At 68.3% G+C, this 21,639-nt stretch overlaps 2 protein-coding genes across 2 annotated transcripts in view; one reads left to right on the plus strand and one right to left on the minus strand.

Annotated features, from left to right (window-relative positions):
• Positions 1 to 15,730, plus strand: part of MYO15B (myosin XVB) — a 32,630-nt gene extending 16,900 nt beyond the window's left edge. Inside the window, exons 22-64 of the mRNA XM_045836758.1 lie at positions 538 to 634; positions 1,262 to 1,318; positions 1,566 to 1,623; positions 1,840 to 1,970; positions 2,865 to 2,960; positions 3,062 to 3,297; positions 3,387 to 3,565; positions 3,756 to 3,828; positions 4,254 to 4,415; positions 4,645 to 4,745; positions 4,867 to 4,943; positions 5,075 to 5,159; positions 5,351 to 5,449; positions 5,579 to 5,688; positions 5,795 to 5,986; positions 6,193 to 6,271; positions 6,439 to 6,558; positions 6,663 to 6,891; positions 6,978 to 7,068; positions 7,195 to 7,414; positions 7,844 to 7,956; positions 8,187 to 8,246; positions 8,747 to 8,822; positions 8,964 to 9,082; positions 9,279 to 9,397; positions 9,485 to 9,629; positions 9,866 to 9,977; positions 10,088 to 10,225; positions 10,543 to 10,699; positions 10,846 to 10,909; positions 11,001 to 11,073; positions 11,465 to 11,541; positions 12,732 to 12,808; positions 12,892 to 13,007; positions 13,101 to 13,195; positions 13,307 to 13,384; positions 13,489 to 13,585; positions 13,731 to 13,876; positions 14,033 to 14,148; positions 14,446 to 14,579; positions 14,779 to 14,912; positions 14,999 to 15,139; positions 15,288 to 15,730. Coding sequence (XP_045692714.1) covers positions 538 to 634; positions 1,262 to 1,318; positions 1,566 to 1,623; positions 1,840 to 1,970; positions 2,865 to 2,960; positions 3,062 to 3,297; positions 3,387 to 3,565; positions 3,756 to 3,828; positions 4,254 to 4,415; positions 4,645 to 4,745; positions 4,867 to 4,943; positions 5,075 to 5,159; positions 5,351 to 5,449; positions 5,579 to 5,688; positions 5,795 to 5,986; positions 6,193 to 6,271; positions 6,439 to 6,558; positions 6,663 to 6,891; positions 6,978 to 7,068; positions 7,195 to 7,414; positions 7,844 to 7,956; positions 8,187 to 8,246; positions 8,747 to 8,822; positions 8,964 to 9,082; positions 9,279 to 9,397; positions 9,485 to 9,629; positions 9,866 to 9,977; positions 10,088 to 10,225; positions 10,543 to 10,699; positions 10,846 to 10,909; positions 11,001 to 11,073; positions 11,465 to 11,541; positions 12,732 to 12,808; positions 12,892 to 13,007; positions 13,101 to 13,195; positions 13,307 to 13,384; positions 13,489 to 13,585; positions 13,731 to 13,876; positions 14,033 to 14,148; positions 14,446 to 14,579; positions 14,779 to 14,912; positions 14,999 to 15,139; positions 15,288 to 15,347 — 4,939 coding nt within the window. The 3' untranslated portion in view covers positions 15,348 to 15,730. The remainder of the gene's footprint in view (positions 1 to 537; positions 635 to 1,261; positions 1,319 to 1,565; positions 1,624 to 1,839; positions 1,971 to 2,864; positions 2,961 to 3,061; positions 3,298 to 3,386; positions 3,566 to 3,755; positions 3,829 to 4,253; positions 4,416 to 4,644; positions 4,746 to 4,866; positions 4,944 to 5,074; positions 5,160 to 5,350; positions 5,450 to 5,578; positions 5,689 to 5,794; positions 5,987 to 6,192; positions 6,272 to 6,438; positions 6,559 to 6,662; positions 6,892 to 6,977; positions 7,069 to 7,194; positions 7,415 to 7,843; positions 7,957 to 8,186; positions 8,247 to 8,746; positions 8,823 to 8,963; positions 9,083 to 9,278; positions 9,398 to 9,484; positions 9,630 to 9,865; positions 9,978 to 10,087; positions 10,226 to 10,542; positions 10,700 to 10,845; positions 10,910 to 11,000; positions 11,074 to 11,464; positions 11,542 to 12,731; positions 12,809 to 12,891; positions 13,008 to 13,100; positions 13,196 to 13,306; positions 13,385 to 13,488; positions 13,586 to 13,730; positions 13,877 to 14,032; positions 14,149 to 14,445; positions 14,580 to 14,778; positions 14,913 to 14,998; positions 15,140 to 15,287) is intronic.
• Positions 15,731 to 15,831: 101 nt separating this feature from the next.
• RECQL5 (RecQ like helicase 5) overlaps positions 15,832 to 21,639 on the minus strand; it is a 31,384-nt gene continuing 25,576 nt past the window's right edge. The window contains exons 8-19 of the mRNA XM_045836872.1: positions 19,798 to 20,016; positions 19,449 to 19,548; positions 19,274 to 19,310; positions 19,082 to 19,140; positions 18,921 to 18,994; positions 18,535 to 18,628; positions 18,086 to 18,214; positions 17,271 to 17,806; positions 17,035 to 17,125; positions 16,649 to 16,873; positions 16,399 to 16,468; positions 15,832 to 16,303 (exon numbers count right to left, since the gene is read on the minus strand). Of these exons, the coding sequence (XP_045692828.1) occupies positions 16,203 to 16,303; positions 16,399 to 16,468; positions 16,649 to 16,873; positions 17,035 to 17,125; positions 17,271 to 17,806; positions 18,086 to 18,214; positions 18,535 to 18,628; positions 18,921 to 18,994; positions 19,082 to 19,140; positions 19,274 to 19,310; positions 19,449 to 19,548; positions 19,798 to 20,016 (1,735 nt within the window). The 3' untranslated portion in view covers positions 15,832 to 16,202. The remainder of the gene's footprint in view (positions 16,304 to 16,398; positions 16,469 to 16,648; positions 16,874 to 17,034; positions 17,126 to 17,270; positions 17,807 to 18,085; positions 18,215 to 18,534; positions 18,629 to 18,920; positions 18,995 to 19,081; positions 19,141 to 19,273; positions 19,311 to 19,448; positions 19,549 to 19,797; positions 20,017 to 21,639) is intronic.

Raw genomic sequence — 21,639 nt, forward strand, 5'->3', positions numbered from 1 at the left:
GGGTTGCAGGCCACGGCCCCCAGCAACCGCACATTGACGTCTCTCTCTCTCTTTCTCCCTCCCTTCCCTCTCTAAAAATAAATAAATAAAATCTTAAAAAAAAAAAACAAAAAGAAAAGCACCAGGAACTGATGGGCATCGCAGGCTTGGCAAGGTTCCCAGTGTGGAGTTCAATTTAAAAAATTTTTTCGATATTTAAAAATAATAATAAACACCCAGGTCTATGACAATCCTCATTTTTACAGATGATGAACCCAGGGAGGTAAAGTAACTTACTGAGTCCACGGTGACTAAACAGGAGGGGAATGAGCCTGGGTGGTCAGCGCCAGAGTCCAAGGTCGTGATCCCCTGCGCTGGGCTGCTTCTCAGATGACCCCTCCTTTCCAAGGGTCCTGCCGCCCCTTTCCTGTTGCTGCCAATGAGCTTCCGGGGCTTCACTGGCCTGGGGTCAGTTTTTACATTCACATCTTGGCTTGGAGGACTCGGGCGCCCAGGGGTGTAAGTTCGGACCCCTCCCACCCCCCTCCTGGCCTCCAGGAAGCGGTACCTCCGGCGGCGGGCGGCGCTGGGACAGCTGAACACCCTCCTGCTGGCAGCCCGGCCCCTGCTCTGGAGGCGGCGGCGCAGACTGCAGGTGAGGCCTTTGCCACACTGGCAGCTGAGGGCAGAAGCCAAGCCAAGCACTTTGCTGGCCAAGCCAGCCGGGTCCTGACAGCGTCCACCCTCCTAGCCCACCCACACAAGGTCAAGGCCTCAGGCCATTGGTGCTGGAGCTCTTCCCAATTCTGTCTGCCTGGCCAGGGTAGGCCGAGGGAGGTAGTCGCCTTCCTCCATCCCTGCCCACCCCTCAGGCCCACACTGTCCCCTCCCTGCCTGAGGTGGCTTCCCGTCCCTCCAGACCTGCTCCCCTCTCTTCCCTGATGACTCCAATTTGAGGGCCATAAAGCAGCTCAAAGGTCGGTGCCCACATACTGTCCCCTTCCTCGGCCCCTCCCTGGATGGACTTTGTCCCCGGGACCATTCCTACCCTCCAGCCTTCCTCCTAGTGCCCTGACAGACAGGCGGTGACCCCGCTGCAAAGGCGGGTGAGAGCTCCGGAGGGCTGGGCGCGGGCAGCGAGTCCCTCTGGGTCTGTGCTGGCTCCTCTGCCCTGTGCTGGAGCCAGAGGGGGCCGGAGGGGGCTGCTGAGCAGCTGTCCTGGGGAGGAGGCTTGAGGGGGCTCCTCTCGGGGACATCAGCTCTTCCTGCGCCTCCCTGACAGCTTGGGCTTTGGAGCGGCTGGCACGGCAGCGGGTCCTCCGAGAACGCGCCAAGCATGGTAGGTGGCTGGCAGCGAGACGGTGTTACTGGGCTGTGAACCTGACGATTCTGGCGCACCCTGAGGGGGCATGGGGCCGGTCCCTCAGGGTGCTGTTGGTGTTCCCCGGAGGGCTCCTGAGGCCCTGTTAGGGCGAGGGTCCGGGGCCTTTGGAGGGGAACTTCACAGACCTGGGGTGAGGAGGGGCACGGGCCACCTGCACCCCCCACCCTGCCTTAGTGTCTGGCCAATCCCTCCTCCCTGACAGGAGCTGGGGCGCCTGGAGATCCCGGCCGAGCTGGCCGTCATGCTGAGGACAGCGGAAGGTGAGTCTGGACTGATGTCACTCTTCCCATGACCCCTCCCCAAGTCCCTCTAAGCGTGCAGGGAGGGTCTGTCCCTGCGGTCCCTCCCACTGATGCTCCGGGCTGCCCTGAGCTCCCTCTGCACCGGGCGGGGGGCTGACGGTGAGGGCTGGGGGCGGTGCCAGAGCCAGGCACATAACCTGGGCATTTCTGGGCCGCCTCCGGGCGCCACTGCAGGCCGCCAGCACACTCTGGCCCAGAGCATCACCGAGGCCAAGCCCCCGGAAGTTCCTGCTCGGCCCAGCCTGACCCTCCCGCCGGACATCGACCAGTTCCCCTTCTCCAGCTTCATCCCCACCGGCTTCCAGGTGGGCCCCTAGGCCTCCGCCTTCCTGGCTGACTGCTCCAGGTCTCCAGATGTTAGCCCCTGCCGGGCAGAGGTGGCCCGGTCCTGCAGCTCCCCAGCCTGTCACTAGGGACCGGGGCGGGGGGGCAGTGGCGGGGGCGTGGGCACAGATGCATTGCTCGGAAAATATTCGTTGACCCTACATGACTCACTCTCTAGTGTTACTCAGGTCTGTGACGCCACGCCTGTGTTTCTCCTGTGGCAGCGCCCTGCTGGCGAAGTCGTGTTGTCAAAGCACTCGCGGTGGCCAGGGACACTGGCCGGGCTGCAGTGCCAGAGTCAGAATGGCCTGCAGAGTGAGGTCTCAGTTTTGTTAGAAACAGCAGCGGGGGTGGCGGTGGCTGTATCTGTGCAGAGAAAGCAGGGCAAGGAAGAGAGAGGCTGACGCACCAGCTGGTTGTGTTGGTGGAATGTTAGTGGTGGTTTTTATCCTTTATCCTTTTCCATGTTTTCTGAGGTTTTTTTTTTAAGGTTTTATTTATTTATTTTTAGAGAGAGGGGAAGGGAGGGAGAAAAAGCAGGAGAGAAACATCAGTGTGTAGTTGCCTCTCATGCGCCCCCCACTGGAGACCTGGCCTGCAACCCAGGCATGTGCCCTGACTGGGAATTGAACCAACAACCCTTTGGTTTACAGCCCACGCTCAGTCCACTGAGTCACACCAGCCAGGGCTGTTTTCTGAGTTTGCCACGTGCACGGGCATCCGTGTGCTAATTGGAATAAGCAAGGAAGCTGCATTTGAAGGGGGGTTGTCACACCAGTCCTTCCCTCTCCCTCTCCCTCTCCCGGGGTGCCGTTCCCATGGGCTCCCCAGGGCCGCCCTGCTCAGGCCCTGTGCTGTACCCTCCTTCCTTGCAGGAGCCGTCTCTGCCCACCCCTGGGCAGCTGCTGGCCAGGCCCCTGACGCGGCTGGTCGGCGAGACCCCTCAGCATGCCCTGGATATCAACAAGGTGGTGAGTGGCCCAGCGGGGAACGGGCAGGGAGGGCCCGGCTCCGGGGCCGGCTGGGACCTCGCAGCCCGAGCGCCCTGCGCCTGCTCCCTGTGCGTCTGCAGATGCTGCGGCTCCTGGGGGAGGAGGCCCTGCTGCCCTGGCAGGAGCAGGTCATGGGCACGTACCTGGTGAGGCAGGGGCAACGCCGGCCGCCCCTGCGGGACGAGCTCTTCAGCCAGCTGGTGGCCCAGCTCTGGCGCAACCCCAGCGAGCAGCAGAGCCAGCGCGGCTGGGCCCTCATGGCCGTCCTGCTCGGCGCCTTCCCCCCTCTGCCCGCCCTGCAGAAGCCGCTGCTCAAGTAAGGGGCCCGGTGGGGGTGCAGGCCCCCGGGGGCGGGGGGGTCGGCGGGCCGCCCCACCCCCACAGCCACCCTGTGCTGTCCCCCAGGTTTGTGTCTGACCAGGCCCCCAGTGGCATGGCAGCGCTGTGCCAGCACAAGCTGCTGGGGGCCCTCGAGCAGACGCAGCTGGCCCCTGAGACCACACGTGCCCACCCCCCGACCCAGCTCGAGTGGACGGCCGGACGGCGGCGGGGCCGCATGGTGCTGGACGTCTTCACTTTCAACGGTGATGCCCGCCTCTGGCCCAGGCCTCCCGGGGCCCACAGCGGAGCCAGTCCTGCCCCCTGCCCCTTCCTGGACGCCCCCCTCCCTTCTGTCCCGTCCTGCTTTCAGACCCCCCTTGGGGACAGCAGCGCCTTCCCGGCAGGGCTAACCCCACCGTCTCTCACTCTCGGTCCGCACCCCTCGCCCCACAGAGGAGTGCTTCTCGGCGGAAGTGGAGTCCTGGACCACGGGGGAGCAGCTGGCCGGGTGGATCCTGCAGAGAAGGTGTGTGGGGCCTGGGGGGGAGGGTGCAGCCAACACTGACCGCTGCCTGCCCGCCCCCTGCCCCCCGTCCCCCTCAGCCCCCCAGCCCGCTCTCCCACTGAGCACCCCCTGCGGCTGCTCCCTCAGGCCCAGGGCCAAAGCCTGCTCCCTGCCGGGCGCAGGGCCACGTGGCCAGGGTCCAGACAGTCGATTCAAGATGGGAAGCAAGGGAGGCCCGGGTCCCCTGCTAGCTGGGTAAACGAACAAATGTGTGAACCAGAGCTGACGTGTAAGGGTCGGGGGCGTGAGTCGCAAATAAGGAAACCCGCTGAGCAAAGGGGATTCCTCACCCAGCGACCCGTCCCCTTCTGGGGGCCTGCGAGCCCTCCCCCACGGCCACCTGCCCGGCTGGCCACACCCCTAATGCGCGCCCCTGTCCCATCCAGAGGCCTGGAGGGCAGCCCCCGTGGCTGGTCCGTGTCCCTGCATTCCGGGGACTCCTGGCAGGACCTGGCTGGCTGTGACTTCGTGCTGGACCTGATCGGCCAGACTGAGGACATGGGGGACCCTGCGGGTCCTTGCGACTACCCCATCACCCCCCAGAGCTTGTAGGTGCCGCCTCAACACCCCAGTTCCCAGCCTGCTCCCGTCCCTCTCCTGACCCCCACACCACACCCTGGGGTTTCCAGGAGCCACCACAGACCCCCCCCCCCCCCGACCTAAGCCTCCTTCCTCCCTCTCTGTGGAGACAACCCCCACAGCAGCCTGTTCACCGCCCTCAGCCTAGGCACGGGCCCAGCCCAGGGACGCGCTTAGCTGGGCCACTCTGTCCTGCAGGATTAAGGACATCCCTCCCGCCCCTGGTGTCCAGGCCCCCTCTCTGTTCCCAGGTCCTCCTCTAGGTCCAGCCCCGACACTACCCAGCAGGGGCCACACAGGTAAGGCTGGGAGTGGGCACCCTGAGGCTGGCAGAGTGCTGGGAATGGGGGTGCTGGGAATGGGGGTGCGGGAGGCCCCGTGCCCCAGACTGCTAACACGGACCCTCCTCCGGCTCTGCAGGCGAGTCCCAGGCCGCAGGGAGCCTGGACAACTACCTGGACGACATCTTCCAGCCCGTCCTCTCCCCGGGCCTCAGTGTGAGCAGTCAGCACCCCCCGGCCCGTCCCACCTGCGCCCCTGCCCCACTGCGGCCTCTGCTGCCCCTCCCTCCCCTCTCTCGGCCCTAGCTCTGTCCAGGACCGTGTGACCTGTGACCTCTGCCCTTCAGGACCTGGAGCAGGGCAGGGCTCTGAGCAGCCGCATGAAGGGCGGGGGCGCCATGGGGCCCATGCATCAGGGAAGCTACCCTATGGGTGAGTGTGAGCCCCAGCACCCACCCAGGGGCTCCCTGGCCCAGAGGCCCAGGTGGGCATTGCCTGGCACCCCCAGGTCTGGGGTCAGAGCTCTAGCCGGCACCCTGGGCCTGTATCCTTTGCCTGGGGGTGGAGGGAGGTGGTCCGTGGGCCCAGGTAGAGACCAACCTTGGAGGGCCCTGTTCCATCAGCATACCCAGGGATGATGCAGATGCCTGGGTACCAGCCAGCTATGATGCCGCCACCCATGCCCATGATGCCAGCAATGGGCGCAGTCCCTGCCATGCCAGGTAAGGCTGGGCCAGGTAGAGCCTGGGGGAGGGAGGGTCCTGCCCAAGGCCCAGAGGGCACGGTGGGCTGAGAGAGGGCTTGGAGCCTGGCCACGGTGCTCACCTGCCCCGCGCACCTGCCCCCCGCAGCCATGGTGGTGCCGCCACAGCCACAGCCGCAGCCCCCACTTCCCAGCGTGGACGTAAGGCAGCTGGCGACGCAGCAGCAGAACTTCATCAACCAGCAGGCGCTGATCCTGGTGAGGGTGGGCGGGGTGCCCAGGTTGCCTAGTGGGGACAGGTCTCCGGGGCAGTGCCAGGCCAGCTCTTACCTGGCCTCCCGCCCCTCCCGCTCCTCCCGCTCAGGCCCAGCAGATGACCGCCCAGGCCATGAGCCTGTCCCTAGAGCAGCAGACACAGCAGCGCCAGCGCCAGGCCCGGGCAGCTCCGGCCGTTGCCCCCAAGCCCAAAAAGCCCCCAGCGCCCCAGAAGGAGCCGGAGTTGGAGCCGGAGCCGGAGCCGGAGCCGGAGCCAGAGCCGGTGGGTGCCTGCCTGCAGGTGAGGAGTGGAGGCCAGGCAAGGGGCAGGCCCGGGGTGGGGCACAGGCTCCGGGCCTGCAGGGCTGAAAGACGCAGGATCGGGGCTGGGGGTGGGAAGATGCAGAAACGGTGCCGTGGGGCCCCAGTGCCAGGGACCCCAGGGGCTCACTGCAAGCCTGGTGGCTGGGCTGGCGGGGCTGTTCCCTCACTTCCCCTTCCTGCCAGCACACCTCGGAGGAGGCCCCGCTGGGTAAACACAGGCCCAAGAGCTTCCAGCAGAAGCGGGACTATTTCCAGAAGATGGGTGAGGACACTCGGGGTGACGAGCGCATGCGGACGCTCGGTCCCTGCCCCAGCCTGGCCAGGGACGGCGGGGTGCACCTGCTCCCCTGGGTCTGCGTGGCCTGCCCAGGAGCACGGAGGGGCAGGCCAGGTGGAGGGTGGCAGACGGGGTCGTCTGGGCACCTACAGGGCAGCAGCCGCAGAGCAAGATGAAGACGGTGAGGCCTCCACCCAAGGTGCAGATCCCCCAAGGGGAGGAGCAGGAGGAGGAGGAGGAGGAGGAGGAGGAGCAGGAGGAGCCCCGTACAGGTGGTGGTGGTGGTGGGGAAACTGGGGGTGGGGCGGGGAGGTGGGGGGGTGCTGGCCCTTGGGTGAGGCACAGGGTCTCACATGCTTCCTCTCCTCCGGGTCAGGGCCATCCCCTCCCGTGCCCCAGCCCCGGGTCATGAAGAAGCCCCCACCGCCAGGCGGGGCCAAGGAGGCACTGAAGGCTGAGGCCGCGCCAGCCCGGGAGGCGGGGCCTGCACGCGGCCCCAGGCCCGCACCGGGCCGCCCACCCACGCCCAGCAGGGAGATTGGGAACATCATCCGCATGTTCCAGAGCCGCCCAGGCCCCGTGCCTGTGCCCGTGCAGCCATCCAGGTGGGCCCTGGGGGCGCGGTGGGTGCCCTGCCCGCTCCACAGGGAGTCAGTCACCCTGTGGACTCCTGACCTTTTCCTTCCCGCAGGAAGCCTTCCCAAATTTTCCAGAAGAAAAACACCCCCAAGGACGAGGCTCTGGCCAAGCTGGGGATCGCTGGCGCCCACGCACCCTCCTCGGTGAGGCCGGTTCTGTCCCAGCCGGGGCAGGGCTGCTGTGCCCCAGAGGCCCGGGGCTCTCAGGGGTCAACTTGGCCTTCTCCCTGGACACAGCTGGTGACGTGTGCATTCTCCGTGCCTCCACAGGTGCCGACCCCCAGCCCAGAGAAGGGCCCCCCGCCGGCGGTGGCCCCTAAGCCCAAGACCCCCTCCAGGTTGCGGGCCTCCGACTCCATCAAGAAGAAGCAGGGGCCACTGCAGGAGCTGTTTGGCCAGAACCCACCCATCGCCCAGGCGCCCCCACCTCCACCAGTGCCCCCGCTGCCTCCGCCGGAGGACTTGGGAACCCCTGCGGCAGTGCCCCGCGGTGAGGAACCTCATGACCCCGGGCGGTGGCGGGCCTCCTGAGGGGCCAGGATTCCCAGCAGCCTCTTGGCACTCGTGGCTGAGGCCAGCTGCCCCCGCGTCTGGACTTTGGAGCCAAGGAGCCCAGGCTTCCGCGTTCCCGCCCAGGGCAGGGCTTGGGAACCCCGACGGGCACCGAGGGGCTGTCCTCAGGACAGAGCTGACAGCGCTGTCAGAAACGTCTTGGCCCTGCTGACGTGGTCAGGGAGGGCCCCGACACAGGGACGGTGGGGAAAGATGGAGGCAGGAGGTGGGGCTGTGGGCGGGGACCAGGCAGTGGGCCCAGAGCACAGGGGGAGGCCTTGGAGGGTCCCTGGGAGCCGTGGATCTTCTCTTCCAGAGCCGGTCATTCCGCCTCTGGCCGCCCCTCACCCGGAACGCCCTCTGCCAGGCCGGACGGAGCCCTGGGGGGACGAGGGCCCCCGCACCCAGCTGCTCTCGCCCTCCGGCAGCGTGTGCTTCTCCTACGCCAACGCGCCCTGGAGGCTGTTCCTGCGCAAGGAGGTGAGCGCGGGAGCGGCCGAGGCCTGGCCTCTCTTTGGGCTGGGGGGCTGGCGATCTCTGGGGCCCCCAGCCGGGGGCTTCACCATCTGCTCCCCAAACGCAGGGAGCTGCCACGCCCTGACCCGCCTCCGCAGGCCGGCGTCCTCTCTGGCCTGGGAGGCAGAGGCCCGGTGGGAAGGGGCTGGGCAGGGGCGCCATGTCCTCTCTCGCTCTCCCTTGCCCTCCTCCAGGTGTTCTACCCCCGGGAGAGCTTCAGCCACCCCTACAGCCTCAGGCTCCTCTGTGAGCAGGTGAGAGCTCCCCGCACCTGCAACAGGTACAGACAGGCCGCACACAACCTGGGCACTTGCTGCGTTTCAAGCCCCGCCCCCTCCACGTAACCCTCACAACACCCCTGAGAGTAAGGGCCCCGATTGGCCCACCACGCGGACTGAAAGTCGTGTGCCCAGCACCCAGCACCCAGCACCCAACACAGGAGGCTCTTCCTGGTGCACGTCCCTTTGCCACCTTTGGCTGCCCCAGGACTGCGCCAGCCCCCCAGATCTCCAGGGGCCTCCCCCAAGTGCTGCTTCCTCGGGGAAGCTTCTTTCCGCTGCCCAAGGAACAGCAGGCAGCTGGGGGAGGCAGGTGGGGGCCGTGGCGGCCAAGGGAGGCCCTGGGCTTGGAAACCCCACTTCCCTCCATGCTCCACCTGCCCCACGGGCACCCCAGCTTTTCCTCCGTGCGTGACTGCTTCTGGGATGGTCCCTGGCCTCGGGACCTGGTGGTGACCCCCCGGCTCTGACCCCAGATCCTCAGGGACACCTTTTCCGAGTCCTGCACCCGGATCTCCCAGGATGAGCGGAGCAAAATGAAAGACCTGCTGGGTAGGGTCCCGGGACCCTGCAGTCGGGCCGCTGCAGGGGGGCTGGGGGCCGGGGGCTGGGCCTGCTGGAGGGAGGGAGCAGACTCTGGGGTCCCCCCTGTGAGGGAGCCTCAGGACCGTCGGGGCCACTCCTTCCCCGCAGGAGACCTGGAGGTGGGCCTGGACTCACTCGTCGCCGCTGAGGACAATGTCAAGAAGCGCATTGTGGTGGCCGCGCGGGACAACTGGGCCAATTACTTCTCCCGCATTTTCCCCGTCTCGGTCAGTGAGGCAGGGGGGTAGGGCTGGGCATGGCGGCGCCCCAGTTGGGACCCCCCCCTGCCCCCCGCACACGGCCCGGCCCTTCTGCAGCAGGGACCAGGGGGTGGGGGTGGGGTGGGCCCCAGTGGGAAGACAAAGGCATCGTGGATGACGAGGGGGACCCAGCAGCCTGTCTGTGACCCCCCCCTCCTCGCAGGGTGAGAGCGGCAGCAATGTGCAGCTGCTGGGCGTGTCCCACCGGGGGCTGAGACTGCTCAAGGTGGCCCACGGCCCCGGCACCTGCTCCCAGCAGCTGAAGACTCTCCGGTCCTACAGGTGAGCCCGGGCTGTGCCGGGGGGCGGGGGGGGCGTGGCTGGGGGTGAGGAGACGGCCCCCAGCTCACGTCCCCACCCCGGGCACAGCTTCGCCGAGGTGCTGGGCGTGGAGTGCCGCGACGGCGGCTGCGCCCTGGAGCTGACGCTGAAGAGCGAGCAGCTGGTGCTGCACACGGCCCGCGCAGGTGCCATCAAGGCCATGGTCGAGCTCTTCCTGCGGGAGCTCAGGAAGGCAAGCGTGGGCCGCGTGGGGAGCTGGGCGGGGAGGGACCTCCGCCCCACGCTTCCCAGTGCCCTGTCCAGGTCAGCCGGTCTTGGGGCTGTCGGCCAAGCTGCCTGGGGTGGGACGAGGCTGCTCTGGCTGGGTCCCTGCGATTCTGGGGAGTTTAGGGGGGAAGGAGGCCGATGGTGGGGGGAGCAGACCGAGCAGCAGCTCCCTGGCAGCCGCGCTCACCCTCCCGCCTGCAGGACTCCGGCTACGTCATTGCCCTGCGGAGCTACATCACCGATGACCGCAGCCTCCTGAGCTTCCACCGCGGGGACCTCATCAAGCTGCTCCCGGTGGCCCATGTGGAGCCGGGTATCTCCGGGGGCCAGGGGGGCACTGACGCGGGGAGGGTGGCAGGTGAGCGAGCCTCCGGGGGGCAGTGGGGCCCGGTGGGTGAGGCCACCCTCGCTCTCGCCTTCCAGGCTGGCAGTTCGGCTCCACCGGGGGCCGCTCGGGGCTCTTTCCCACTGACCTGGTGCAGCCGGCGCCCGCCCCGGTCCTCTCCTTGCTGGAGCAGAGGACTGACCGGCCCAAGAGTCAGCTGCGGAGCAGAGAGCCCAGCCCAGCTCCCAGGGAGGTGAGGAAGACAGGAGGGCAGTGAGGACCGCTCTGCCGCCCTCTCCCAGTTTCTGGCCTTGTCTGCCCAGCAGGACTGCGAGCTCCCTGTGGCCAGGGCCTGTGCTGCCTGCCCCTCCCCGCCCCGTGCCCCTTGCTTAGTTCAGTGCTGCCCTAGAAGATGCTCAATAAAAAGCTCCTGACTCTCCCGACTCCTGGTGGTGTGGTCACTGCAGCTGCCCTGCCTGCTGCTCCAGGCTTGTGCCGGGGCGGGGCTGGGCGGGGGCCCTGGACAGGCCGGTGGGCACTCGGGTGGCACCAGGTCTCCTGTGCTCCCAGGGCCCCGCTCGCCCCCGGAGCCGGGCACACAGCGAGAGCTCGGAGACCACCTCTGGCCCGTCCGCCTCACCGTCCACGGACCCCCACAAGTACAGCATGCAGGAATTTGCCCTGAAATACTTCCGGAAGCCCCCGGCCTTGTGAGTGCCCCGGGCCCACCTGTACGCTGGTCTGTCTTCAGTTTCCCGGAAGTGGGCTTCCCTGTTCGGGACCACCAGGCTGCAGCCTGGGGTGGGGCGGAAGGGCCGGACAAACGAGACTGTGTTCCTCTCTGCTCCCCTCCCAGGCCTGACCAGACTGGCAGGGGTGCTAATGAGAGAACCGTGGCCAGCCTGGTGCAGTACACCAAGGTAGGGAGACAGGCGGGGGAGGGCGGGCCGGTGGGCCTGCCCTCTGGCCCCCATGGCCCCCAGACCCACAGCCCGGCCCCTCTGGCTCCAGGACCCCATCCAGGAATCCCTCATCAGCCTCAGTGACGAGGGCGTGAGCAGGCAGGCCGTGGAAAGCTTCCAGGGTGAGTGGCCGACCCGGGTCCCATGCCCGTGGTGCCTCGGGCATCTGGGAGCCTTCCCTCGAGTTTGCCAACTCAGGGCAGCTCACGGGTGGGTCCTGTAACCCCACGGCCTTCACTCACTTCTATTCCCACCCAAGGGGCGGTGGGGGTGTGGGGTCTGGGCCAGAAGGCAGCGGCCGGCCCAGCTCCATGTGCCGTGTGGGGTGCAGGCCCCCGAGGAAGCTCTCTGAGCTCCGCTTCCCCGCTGGGAAAGCTGCGTCTGCCGCTCTGCGCGGGGAATGTGCATTTCGAGAGCCGGACACCGGGTGCCGGGGAGAGCCCCGTGTGGGGACAGCGTGAGCCAGGGCCGGGCCCCCAGCCCAGCTCCCCACACTTCTCGTCCCGCCTGCAGCTCTGATGCAGTTCATGGGGGACCAGCCGAAGCCCCGGGGCAAGGACGAGGTGGAGCTCCTCTACCTGCTGCTGAAGGTGAGCAGGAGCCGCGTGCGCTGGAAGCCGGGGGGAGACACCGGGAGCCCCGAGGGCGAATCCCTGGCCTGAATAGGAACCCCCTGCTTTCCCTGGTCACTGTTCATTAGCATCACCCACAAGTGTTTACTGAGCACCTACTGCGTGCTGGGGGCGTGGCAGCGAGCCAGGAAGGTCCCCAGGAGCTGACAGCCCAGTGGGAGAAGGCGGTCAGGGAACCACAGCGCCCGCGCCGGGGAGTGTGTGGGGGGGGGGGCCGGGGGAGGGGGCCGCCGCAGATGAGAGGGTGAGACGCAGCCCAGGGAGCTGGGGGAGAGGAGGATGTAGCCCACCGGGCACAGTGGGTCCGGGTCCTGGCAGGCCTGGTGGGCCATTGTCAGGACTTTGATCTTTTTAAAGAGACAGAAAACGACGGGAGGATTTTGCAGAGAGATGTGGCTTACGTTTGCTGGGGACCCCCTAGCTATCCTGGGGGCATCAGGGCAACAGAGGTTATTGCAATGACCCCCGGTGAGAGGCGGTGCGGGCGCTGGCCAATAGGTGGCAGCAGAGGGCGGGGGACTCAGAGCAGCAGTCCCCTTTGCTAAGGGAACCTGAGGCCAGGCTGGTGCAGGTCGGGACCGCTGGAGGGGGGACCGCTGGAGGGAGGAGCCTGGAGCCTGGACTTCCAAGGGGCGGGCCTGGCGTCCCAGGGGCGAGTCTCAGCTGGACGCAGGCACGGCAGACCAGGAGGCCAAGGAGCCAGTAGGGACAGAGGTGACAGGGCAGTGCGGTCCTTAGAGGTCAAAGAAGCAGGTGGAGACAGTGATTTACTGATTTTTAAAAAAGATTTTATTCACTTTCAGAGATAGGGGAAGGGAGGGAGAAACACCGATGGGTTGCCCGCAACGGGGGCATGTGCCCCGAGCAGGAATCAAACCAGTGACCTTTCGGCTCACGGGCGGGTGCTGGCCCCACCGGCCAGGGCTGCAGACAGTGATTCCGAGTGACCAGCTGTGCAGACACTGTCACGCTGAGATAGAGACAGAGAGGTGGCCGCCCGGCTGTCACCCTGACACGGCCCCCAAGCCCACAGCCATCGGCAGGGTCTCTTTGCCCCTGACGTCAGACCTCGCACCGTGCCCCCCCCCACCGCCCTCTGCCTGTCCCCGCGGCCCCTCCCCAGCCACCGGCCCTTACTGTCCCCACAGCTGTGCCAGGAGAAGGAGAACCTCCGAGATGAGATCTACTGCCAGGTCATCAAGCAGGTCACAGGACACCCCCAGCCGTGAGTGTGGGGGCTGCTGGGCCGGGCGGCGGGCAGCCGGCGGTCAGGGCCTGGCAGCCTGAGCCCAGCCCTCTGCCCTGCAGGGACCCCTGTGCCCGAGGCTGGAGACTCCTCAGCCTCCTCACCGGCTTCTTCCCCCCATCCCCCACGCTGCTGCCCTACGTGACCAAGTTTCTGCAGGACTTAGGCCCGAATCAAGGTGCTTATGGGGGGGGGCTTCCAGGCTGGGGCTCGGCTGCTTGGGGAGGGGCTTGGAGAAGCCTGTGACCGCCAGCCTCGCCTCTCTCTGCAGAGCTGGCCCGCAGCAGCCAGGAGCACCTGCAGTGCACGGTCAAATACGGCGGGCGCCAGCAGCTGCCGTCCCCGGGCGAGATGCAGGCTATCCTGGTACTGGGGGTGTGGGCAGCTGGGCGTTCTGGGTCTCCCTCGGGGCTGGGGAGCTGGGGCCTCTGTCCACGGTGGACCGACCCTGCCCCACCCTGTCCCCGGCCCTGGCAGAAAGGGAAGGTGGACCGCCTGCTTCCCATTCACCTGCCCGGAGGCCTGAGTTACAAGACCAACATTTCAACATTCACTGTGAGCACGGGGCCGCCAGAGAGGCGGGGGACAGGCGGGGAGGCTTGGGCATGGGTCCTGGGCCCCCCAGCCCCCCCCCGTCACGGCGCTGCCCCCGTGCCCAGGTGGCAGCAGAGGTGCTGGAGGAGATGTGCGGGCAGATGGGCATCACGGACCCCAAGGAGGTGCAGGAATTCGCCCTCTTCCTCATCAAAGGGGAAGGTAAGCTCCTCGACGCGGCCGAAGGGCGCCAGGCCAGGCCCTCCGGGTGCCCATGGGTGGGCAGTTCCCACGCCGAGGCTGGTGGGGCTGCGGAGGGCTGGCGGGGCTGCGGAGAGCAGGCCGCCCACTGGGGCTCCCCTCGCAGGCAAGCTGGTGCGGCCCCTGCGGCCTCACGAGTACCTCAACAACGTGGCGGGGGGCCCGGACGCCAGCCTGCACAGCCGGCGGCTCAGCTGGGAGACGCCCCTGCACTTCGATAACCCGACCTACATCGGCGCCCACTACAGCCAGGTAGGTCCGCCCCACGTGGCCCTGGCCCGCGAGCGCCAGCGCACCCCTGCCTGCGTGGGAGACCTCCCGGCCTCCCTCCCCACAAGGAAGAGGGATGGAGGCGGGATCTGGGGGGCTCTAGGGGGGCCCAGCCGCCCGTCACTGCTCGGCCCGCAGGTGCAGCGGGACTACCTGCAGGGGAAGCTGCCGGTCGGCACCCAGGCCGACGCCCGTGTTGCCAGGCTGGCCGCCCTGCAGCACCTCAGCAGGGCCCAGGTGGCGCCCCCGTCAGAGTGAGTGTGGGCGCGGCCCCAGCCTCCTGCCACTCCTCCGGTCCCACCCCAAGGGCCCCTCCTTCAGCCCGCAGCCCGAGGTCAGGGCCACTTGGTCCGTACCCTTCTCGGCCCTAAGCAGATGGGCCCGGAGCTGGGGAGGCTGGGCACGCCTCTCCTCCCCACCCCAAGCTTGAGGGCAGAGACACCTTACCTGTGTGCCGCTCCTCAGTCTCACCCACGGCAGCTGCCGGCCCACTTACCCGCCACCCACCACCCACCGTGCGCCCAGCCCTCACTGACCTGGCTGTGTCCTAGGCAAGACCTGTGGGCTTACTTGCCGAAGCCGCTGAGAGGTCAGGTGGGCGTGGCCACCGCAGGGAGCCTGATGGCTCGGGAGCTGAGGCAGCTGCAGGGGTGCAGCCCCCACGAGGCACAGATTGGCTTCATCGGTGGGTCTGGGGCGCACGGGCTGCTGGGGAGGGGGCAGGAGTTAGGAGGCCCCGGAGGGAAGGGGTGAGGGCGGAGGGGGCTGAGAAAGCCCCTCTACCTTCTGGCCCCCTCACCCGACCTAGGGGCCGATTAGGGAGGTCACTGAGCCCCACTGGCCAGAACTGCCACCATATGCACCCCCCCCCCCCGCCTCCCCAGAGGCCGTGAGCCAGCTGCCCCTCTTCGGCTGCACCGTCTACGTGGTGCTGCGCTCGAGCCAGCAGACCCTGCCTGGGCCCAGCCTCCTGGGGCTGAACCGCCAGAGCCTCATCCTCATGGACCCCAGCTCCCAGGTGGGCCAGGCCCCTGCGCCCCTCCTCCCCTCCACCCCGCAGCCTTCCCTGGGAAGGGCTGAGCTCTGTGTCTCTGCCGCCCCCAGACAACGCACTGCTCCATCGCCCTGAGGGACCTGCGCCAGCTCCACCTGCTGAGCCCCCTGGATGAAGAGGGGCTCCCTGGCCTGGAACTCAACTACCGCTCCACCGACAGCCCCCAGACCATCTGGTTTGAGCTGCCACAGGTGAGCGGCCCGGGGCCCCCACCATCCCGGGAAGCTGGCTTGCCGGAGCGCGGGCGCAGGCCGACGCCCCCCCGCCCAAGTGCGCCGTGGGCACAGCAGAGGTGGGGGCCGGCGGGGAGCCCTGCCCTCACCTGCCGGTGCCCCGCAGGCCCAGGAGCTGAAGCACACCATCGCCTACCTGCTGGACGGTGGCACCGAGTCCCCTTAGCGGCCGGCCTCAACCGAGAGGAGGGGCGCGGGGGTGGAGAGGAGGAAGGAGCCTCTCCCCGGACCAAAACCCATCCGGACGGTCTCCCTCGAGCGCTGTCGGGTCACTCTAACCTAGACGTCCCAGCTCGGCTGTTCCGCACAGCACGGCCCAGCCGGCCCACACGGAGGCCCCAAGCGGGGGCTGCCACCGTGACCTCAGCTGGGAGAGAGCAGCGGCACGGATCCTTCTTGGGGGCGCGTCGGAGGCTGTAGGAACTCGGCTCGGGCAGCTGGTGTCGCCCAGGCCGGGGGAGACGCCCACCGGGCCCCAGGTCTAAACGTCAGCACGAGCGCAGACCTGGGCGAAGCAGCTGCCGAGGAAATAAAACTCCCGAGAGCAAAGGGCTGCGTGAGCCTGGGTGTGTCACGGCAAACAGGACTTTATTTCTCTGGCAAACGTCTTGGTCCAGCCCAGCCTTCCCGGCCGGGAGCAGGGCCCCTCCCGAGGGCCCCGATGCCTCGCACAGGTGGGCCTGGCCCGGGCTTACAACTTCAGGTCAGGAGGCGGAGGAGCCCTTTCTCCTTCCTGTTCCCGGGGCAGCAGCCGCACCTCCCACACCCTCTGACCTGGGGACCCGACTCAGAAGACAGGCCAGGGGAGGCTGGGAGGAAGAGGGCCTCAGGCCTTGCAAGCAGCAAGAAGGGGGGGCTGCTCCCGGCTGCTGACCTCGATTTGGGAGGAGTCTAGGCCATCTCCTCGGCAAGGAGTGGCTGGAAGCGGGAGGACCCTGAGGAAAGAGGTGCCACTGGCGGCGGTGGCCTGTCCACCCTCCCCACTTCCGAGTCAGGCCCAGCCGGGGTGGCCTGCGGCCGGTCACGTCTGCGGGTCACACGGGCTGTCCCAGTCGGCCTCGCTCTCGCAGCGGGCCCGGCCGTGGAAGAACTGCTCGATGAGGTTCCGGGCCTCTTCCTTCACTGCAGACCCAGAGTGGGGGGGGGCGGAGTGTGAGGGCCAGGCTCCTCCCCGCAGGGCCCCCACGTGCCACCCACCCGGCGACGCAGGCACTCACCGCTCCCTCCCGGGCAGGACCGCTGAGCCAGCGAGTGGGAGAGGTGGCGGGCGAAGCCTTTGAACAGTTCCTGCAGGCAGAGGGCGCGGAGGAGCAGCGAGCACAGGCCCAGCGGGGACCAAAGGGCCGGGCAGACCGAGGGCGAGGGCGGGGGCGGCCTGCCTCCCCTGCGGCTCCCACTCCCCGCCCTCCGGCCCCTGCCCCCAAGTGGCCCAGGGGAAGGCGAGCAGAGCCCTCCCGCCTCGCCTACCTTGGATGCGAACTTGCCCTCTTTGTAGAAAGGGGTCAGGCACTTGACCACGACCTCCGCAGCCACCTTCAGGGAGAGGCCGGGAGCCGGGAGCCGGCGGGGGCCGTGGGCTGCGGGCTCTGCGGGGCCCTGGTCGCCGGGCGAGGTGCTGTCCCCGGCCTTGGCTAAGATGGAGCCATTGGCTGAAGGGCGGGGCCTCTTCTGGGCCTGGTTCTCCGGGTTGTCCTGTGCAAGGCCATGGTGGAGGGTCACTCTGGGGCTCCCTGTCGCTGTCCCCTCCTTGTTGCTGACTCAGAGAGAGGACTTTCCCCAAGCCCCTAGCCCAGAGCAGAGCAGACACCGGCCTGGCCCCCAAGTCTCCTCCCTCCTGTCAAGCCTGTCCGTACCTGCAGGGGCCTGGGCCGCTTGCCCCTCTGTGTCTCCACTGCGGGGGTGGGCTGGCCTCCAGGGGGCCCCAGGTCTCCGGGTGGGCGGGCACTGGCCGGGGAGGAAGCAGGTGTCAGAGTTCCAGGTACCAGCTGGGCCCTCCGCCCAGGCAGCCCCTGCAGGAAGGGCCCCGAGCTCCAGAGGCCCGGGCAGCGAGGGGGATTCCAGAGGATTCCAGGGCTACCCGGGCCCTTACCTCGGCCCCTTCTCTGCGTACCCCTCCGCCTGTGGAAGGGCAGCCACGCATCCCGGGGCTCCGTCCTCCTCCTCCGCGGAGCACTGCACTGGGGCCTCAGCCAGGGGCCCCTGCAGCCCACCGCAGGAAGGGCTGGAGCCCTCTGCCCCTGGGGCTGAGGCCAGCGGAGGGGGGCTCCCAGCCCTCCGGCAGAAGAAGCGGGCGATGCCCTGAGAATCCCTCCGCGCCGCAGCGGCCAGGAGGTGCTGCTTCCTGCTGGCGCGGACCTGGGCGGGGGAACCGGCCCTGGAGGGGCCTTTCGCCTTCTTCTCAGGGGAGGGCCCCCCACAACGAGCGCCGCCTCCGGGGGCCTCTCCTCTGAGCCCGGGAACGGCCGCACTGCTTTCCTCATCCCGGAGGCCACGGGGCGGGCTCGGGGACTCCTGCGCAGGCCGGGGGGCCTGTGCCTCAGCCTGCCTCTTCTCCATCATCTCTGTGGCCGTCTGGAATGCGCAGGCACCTTTGGGGAAACCAGCCCCCACGCGCTTGGGTTTGAGCTGTGAGCGGGAGGAGAGAGGGTTCTGACGGCCGGGTCCCCTCCAGGACCCTCCCGGCCGGCCCCGGGGAGGGCCGCAGTGGTGGGCCTCTCAGGGGTGGGGCAGCAGCAGGACAGACACAACGCCCCCTGGGGGTCAGGCTGGTGGGAGGAGAGCCGCGGGGCCAGAGGGGTGCAGTGGGCAGGGCAGAGGAGCTCGCGGGCCCGCCGCGGCCGAGGGCCAGGGGACGTGGCGCCCTTCCCAGACCGAGTTTGGGGCGGACGCCGGGACACTGCTCACCGAGTACACCTGGGAGGCCGGCAGGATGTCATGCTCCGAGGGCTCCGGGGGCCCGGCCTGGGCGCTCTGGGCACCGCCTGCCGCGTGGTAGAGCTGCCCGTCCTGGGAGGCCCTGTGGATCTCGGCCACCTGGGGCGGGGATGAGCGGGCCTGCCATGGCATCCTCCAGCACCTGGCAGCCCCCCGCACCGGGCTCTCCCCCAGTGGGCTCCAGGGCCCAGGGCTACAGGCGGCTGGACGGTGGACAAGTCCCAGATTTTATGGGGTGGACTAGAAATACCTCCAGCGGGCAGACGGAAGCGGGGTTCCCCCCGATAAGTGGTCTCTGGGGTGAGGGGTGGACTCTCGGCTGCCTGGGGCCAGGGGGCAGGAGCCCAGGACTGTGGAGGGGCGGCCTCCCCGACCCGAGCCGAGAGAAGGCTCCGCCCACCCGCCGCCGCCCGGCCCACCTTCTTCAGCACGCCGGCCTTGTACAGGTTGGCCGCCTTGGCGTTCCGGAACATCTCGTGCTCCAGCTCCACGGCCTCGGCCCGGAGGGCAGGTCTGGGGGGGCGAGCACGCGCTGTCAGGCAGGCCTGAGCCCCCCGCTGCTGGTTGCCCCTGGGGACCCGGAGGAGGTCAGGGCCTTGGGGGGAATGGCCCTGGGTACGAGGACTCCAGCCCCTCGGTGGTGGCCGAGTCTGCCCCCTGGTGGGGCCGTGAGGACCTGCATCCCCGGGGAGTGGGAAGGGCCACGATCAGGGGTGGGGGCTCCCCAACAAGCCCAGGCTCCTGCGGCTCCCCAAGGAGCAGGACTCGGAGAGCCCTGGCCTGCCGCCTGGCCCGGGGCACTCACCTGTCAGAGGCGCCCGCGGCCCGGCAGTTCCCACTCAGAGCCTCCTCCAGGAGCCCCAGGCAGTGCTCCCGGGCCTGCGCCAGGAGAGAAGGTGGTCACGGGAGCCCCCCACCCCCCGGCTGGGGGTGGGGGGGTGGGGAAGGGGAGCCGCCCCCTCGTACCTTCACAGTGAGCCTGGGGATCTTCCTGCTAGAAGCCTCTTTCAGGGGACAATCCTCGTCTGCGGGGAGAAGGGGTCGCAGGTTCTTCCACGCAATGTTCTGTGCTCTGGCTCCTCCGGCCCCCCCAAGGAGGCACCCTGCTTCCACGCCCTGGAAACCGCCCCCAACCCCGGGGGGCATTTCTGCACCAACCTGGGGGCACAAATTCTTCTCTCTTGGGGTCTTTGCCCTGGAAGAGGACGGAAGGGCAGTGAGGCACCCTGCCCGCTGAAGGGCGGCACCCAGCTCCGCGGCCGCACCAGGGAAGGGCTCCAGGGGGTGTGAGCGCAGGCCCCCCCTGGGGCCCTGCGGAGCCCACCGCCTTCACCTTGCGCAGACTCATCTGCTTCTGGTAGAAGAGGTTCCATTCCCGCTTGTGGGCCTCGTCTCTGCCCTCATCCCCGCTGCCGCCAGAGCCTTCGTCGTACCTGGGGGACAGGCTGGCCGTGAGCGGCCCTGGCCCGGACTCTGCCTCCCCTCCGCACCTCTGCAGGGGCAGCCGTGTCCCGGACGTCCCGGCAGCTTGGGCAGCACTGAGGTCCCAGCCCGGGCGCACAGCCCGCGGTGCAGGGGGATAGTCTGTGGCAGGGTGTCGTCTCTGGTCTGGCCCTGGTGCCCGGGAGAGAATGCCAGACTATTCCCAGGGGGTTGGGGCCCCTGGGCTTGCCGCCCCTCACCTGCTGAAGCCGCCGTAGCCTCTGCGGCCCCCCTCGTACAGCTCAGGGTCGAAGCCGTTCTTCTGGGAGGGCTGGATGCAGGTCCTGCTCCAGCTGCTCGCACGCTCCAAGGTGTCCAGCTGCTTCCGCACGGCCGCGGGATCCTGGCAGTGGTCGCAGCCTTTGGTGCAGGCGGGGGGCGCGTCCCCGAAGTACTTGGCAATGGCGGCATGGCGGCACCTGGAGCAGGCGGCGGGGCGGGGGTGAGGGGCCGAGTGCGGACCGAGCCGGGCGCCACATCCTGCTCTCACAGGGGCCTCAGGGCGTCCTGCTGGCCACTGTACCACGAGGAGGGTGAGGTGAGGGTGCCTGCCCACGGCCGCGTGGCACGTGGGAGCCCGGAGGAGCCGCAGTGCGGCCCTGCTTCTGCCTCGCTTCTCTCTCTGTGGATCATCGCCCCTCGGGGCCTGGGCCCTGCTCCCCTCTGTCCTCTGGCGGAGGGGGCCCTGGGAGGGGCGGGGCCCTGGGTGCAGAGGCTGGCTCTGCAGTTGAGGCTGCAGCCCCGGGGAAAGCACTGGACCCCGCCCAGCGAAGCACAGCACGAAGCACGCTCGCTCACCTGTACACCTGTAAACGTGCAGAGAGCGCGCCGGCCCCCAGGGGCTGAGAGACGACACTCTGAGGCCCTTCCCCCAGCACCTGGACCCCGGCAAGGGCTCCCTGCTGCTGCCTGTCACTCTTTTCTGCAGTGAGGGAAGGGCCGGAGGTGGCCCCGCCCTGGCTCAGCTCTGCTTCTGTCTCTTAGTGTCCTCTCCCTTGCTGTCCCCAGTGAGCCTCTGCCTTGCCCGTGATCACAGTCCTGGGGGCCTGCCCGAGGACAGGAACCCAGCGGCTCTGAGCGCCGCACTGCACGCCAGTCCCGGCGGGGCAGCGAGGAGCAGCAGCCTCGGCACAGCCCGCCTCCCGGCGCCTTCCAGGGTTGCAGCCCCCCAGGGCGCCGGCTGCCAGCTGTCTCTACTCTGACTCCCCAGGAGGAGGGCAGGGTCAGTCCTCGGGGCAGGTGCCGCGGCCCCGGGAGGGACCACAGCTCTATCAAGTCCCTTACAAATGGCCAGGCCAGCCGCAGGAATGTGGTGACAGTGGGGAGCGGAACTGTCCAGGTGCCACACCGGGGACCAGAGCCGCCGGTGCAAGAAGCACTGTAAGCAGCCGAGGCCCCGAGGCCCCGAGGAGCGGGCTCCGGGAACAAGAGCTGATTGTTACCCAGTGCCCAGAGCCTGTTAGCTGGGTGGAGAATGCTCGCTGAGCAGCCCGAGACAGCCAGGCGGCCGCCAGAGGGCGCTGTCACCCCCGCTCCTAAAGCCAATGTGTACCGCCTTCTGTCGCCAGAGTCTGTTACCTCTCTGCACAGTGGCCGCCCGTCCCGCCTCTGGGAGGCCCTGGCACCCAAGTGGCGTGGCCACAAGGTTGGCTTCCTACCGCAGCCCCTCCCAGGCCCTGACTCACTGGGGTTTTGTGCTCGCACTCAAAGGGCTCCATTGACGGCTCGGAGATGCAGGCTGGGGTCCGCTCCTGCCCTGCTCCAGGCACAGGCTGGTCACGCCCAGCCCAATGTCCCCAGTGTCAGAGGGCCAGGCCAGCCACTGCGCCCTGGAGCCCGTCCCAGCAGCCGAGCCCAGAGAGCAGCAAGGGCCCAGGGGACCCACAGAGTCTCTCCAGGCCTGTGGAGCTCGAGGCACGGGCCACTCCCAAGCCGCTTGGGACTCCCAAGTTCTTCCCCAGAATACCTCCCAGGGGCCTGGCTTCTTGGGTGGTCCGGCCCCTCCCCCACTATTTACTATCTTTCTCTGGAGAGGCCAGAGG

Source organism: Phyllostomus hastatus, unplaced genomic scaffold, assembly GCF_019186645.2.
Source record: "Phyllostomus hastatus isolate PE091 unplaced genomic scaffold, TTU_PhHast_1.1 phas_contig_210, whole genome shotgun sequence".
In the NCBI taxonomy this organism is placed as follows: domain Eukaryota; kingdom Metazoa; phylum Chordata; class Mammalia; order Chiroptera; family Phyllostomidae; genus Phyllostomus; species Phyllostomus hastatus.